The sequence below is a fragment of the Sphaeroforma arctica genome (assembly GCF_001186125.1).
Source record: "Sphaeroforma arctica JP610 unplaced genomic scaffold supercont1.700, whole genome shotgun sequence".
Lineage (NCBI taxonomy): Eukaryota > Ichthyosporea > Ichthyophonida > Sphaeroforma > Sphaeroforma arctica.
This window is the reverse complement of record NW_014039858.1, coordinates 27331-29747: the sequence shown is the minus strand read 5'-3', so window position 1 is coordinate 29747 and position 2417 is coordinate 27331. Positions and strand designations below refer to the sequence as shown.

The 2417-nt window shown below is 37.9% G+C and overlaps 1 protein-coding gene across 1 annotated transcript in view; it reads right to left on the bottom strand.

Moving 5' to 3' along the window:
• The window catches only part of SARC_08121 (hypothetical protein), a 4807-nt gene extending 3999 nt beyond the window's left edge, over positions 1-808 (bottom strand). The window contains exon 1 of the mRNA XM_014297915.1: positions 528-808. Within this exon, the coding sequence (XP_014153390.1) occupies positions 528-622 (95 nt within the window). The 5' untranslated portion in view covers positions 623-808. The remainder of the gene's footprint in view (positions 1-527) is intronic.
• Between the last annotated feature and the right edge of the window lie 1609 nt (positions 809-2417).

The following is a 2417-nucleotide window of genomic DNA, read 5'->3' as shown; positions in this document are numbered from 1 at the left end:
GTACTATATACAATATATATTTAAATGTATAGATATATATATATAGATATATACATTCATACATATATACATACATACATACACACATACATACACACAGACAGACAGTCACACAAACACACACACACACACATATATATATATATATATATATATATTATACACACACACACACACATATATATATATATATATATATATATATATTATATAGTGACATAATGGCTTTTTTTACATCTATATATTTGCATGTGTGCGCCGTGTGGACTGCTTCGCGAACTTGTCTAGTTTTGTACTGTCGCTAGGTTGTTTATCCATATACATGAAAGAGGGGCCTTGTACACGCAGTAAGCTTATCTACAGACAGATAGCAACTGGGCCTGTCACACAATTTGGACTGTCTCATAACATATTGTAATTGTGTTACATACCATTCCTGGGTCTAATAATCGTGCCGCCACCAATGGGTGTACGATCAAGCTACATAGTCAAATTACACATGTTCAACTCATATTATAATAACTTACGTGTATATCATAGTCATACTACAAAGCGAGTACGAGACCACGGACGCAATAGCGCGTGCACCCTTATTTGCGGGGAGCGGTTTAGGAGCAGACATGTTGATGAAGTATGTAATAAGTGATGCCAATGGAGCTAGTGACTATCTGGTGCGGAGTGTATTGACTATCCTTGTCCAAAGCATATGCAGCGTATAATAAGGACCAAACAATTAACAGATATGTACACACGCACGCACCGACATGCTGGAATCCAGAATCGGATCAGAATCAGGATGCGTTTGGTGCTACATATGTAACTGCAACAAATTGGCACACAGATTCATTAAATTTTTTTATTTCACACCAACAGATGCGCCAGTGCGGTGATTGCGTTGTTCGGCACATTTGTCAACCACAAATCCATTGGCCACGTTATTTTCAGCGTACTCCACACTCCACAGATCAGATCTGTGTTGCTAATTAAATAGTTACCAGAGCCCAAACTCCAGAGGCTGTCAGTGTCATTTTAACTTGTCATATGTCAGTGTCGTTTCAACTTGTCACTTGTCAGTGTCATTTCAACTTGTCGCTTGTCAGTGTCATTTCAACTTGTCACTTGTCAGTGTCAGTGTCAGGCCTCAGACCCTCAGCCTGTGGAAGTGTGACTCGGTGTTAGGGATAATATTATTTATTTCAAAAATGGCTAGTATGTATGATACAATGTATGAACATATGGTATGGCTCTCATAGTCGCTGTAGTGGTTCAGGAAAGATTGATGGGAAGAAGTGGTCAGTAAATTCCCGTTTGAAGCTTGGGCCAAGTGAGTCGACAATGGAAGATATGAGGCTGTCCTCTCACTCATCACTCGCAATCACCCAGGTGACGGTTAGTTTAGGGTTTAGTCCTTAGGGTTATACATTGGGGTATCGGGCTAGAGAGTTCAATAGTTGCCTAAAAGCACGCACGCGCTGAATTTTTAAATATTGCTGATGTTCTGGAGGGAGACTGGGAGTGGCTAAGAAAAATGGAAACATTAGGGGCCAGTATTTATATTTTTACATACATAAATACATGAACACTGTGTCAGCCTTCTAATTGATACAAGCAGGCTATGTATGCATATGTGCTAAGGAAAAACCCTATAAACTTACAAGAGCCTTCTAAATATAGTGTTTATTCACATATCGATATAGGTTAATATTGTAGATTTATTGGCTATTGTAGTAAGCCGGGCCTCCACATTAGACTCCATGTATAAACGTATTCTTAAGCAGTACGCAAATTATAAACGTACTCTTAATAGTACGAGGAACTGAAGTTTCCTAAATGGATTCTTAATAGTACGGGGAACTTAAGTCTCCTAAATGTGCTCTTAATAGCACGAGGAACTTAGGTTTCCTAAAATGGTTTTAATTGTTAAATTAATTGAACCTTTTCCATTTAACATATCAGATATTTGGATGAGGCCATTATAAGGCCTCAGTAAAATACCAAACATACTAGTTCTATTAATAGAGCTTTATTTACTTTCCAATTTTATTTATATCTGAATACTTCGATAGCGAGATGGCTCAACCGAATTTAGGTTTCTACGGACTATTAACGTTACCTAGTTGATCCTCCGATAAGCCAACCAGATGTGCCAGTCTGATGAAAGCTAAGCCGGTAATTATTGATAGTGGCAAGTTATTGGTTCAGACAATAACTAAGGACGTCAAGAGTATTTTTCTTTTGTATTTCTTTTTTATAAAGATAGGATTTTATGAGCTTCTCGGATTCGCCCCAATAAAACATACCATAGTTTCTAATAGAGCGACAACGAAACAATAAATAAAATCCCTTCGGCGGAACCAGTACTGAGAGGATTATATATAGGCAATATCTCAGCCTCACAATCCCTCGGAGTATTGCTG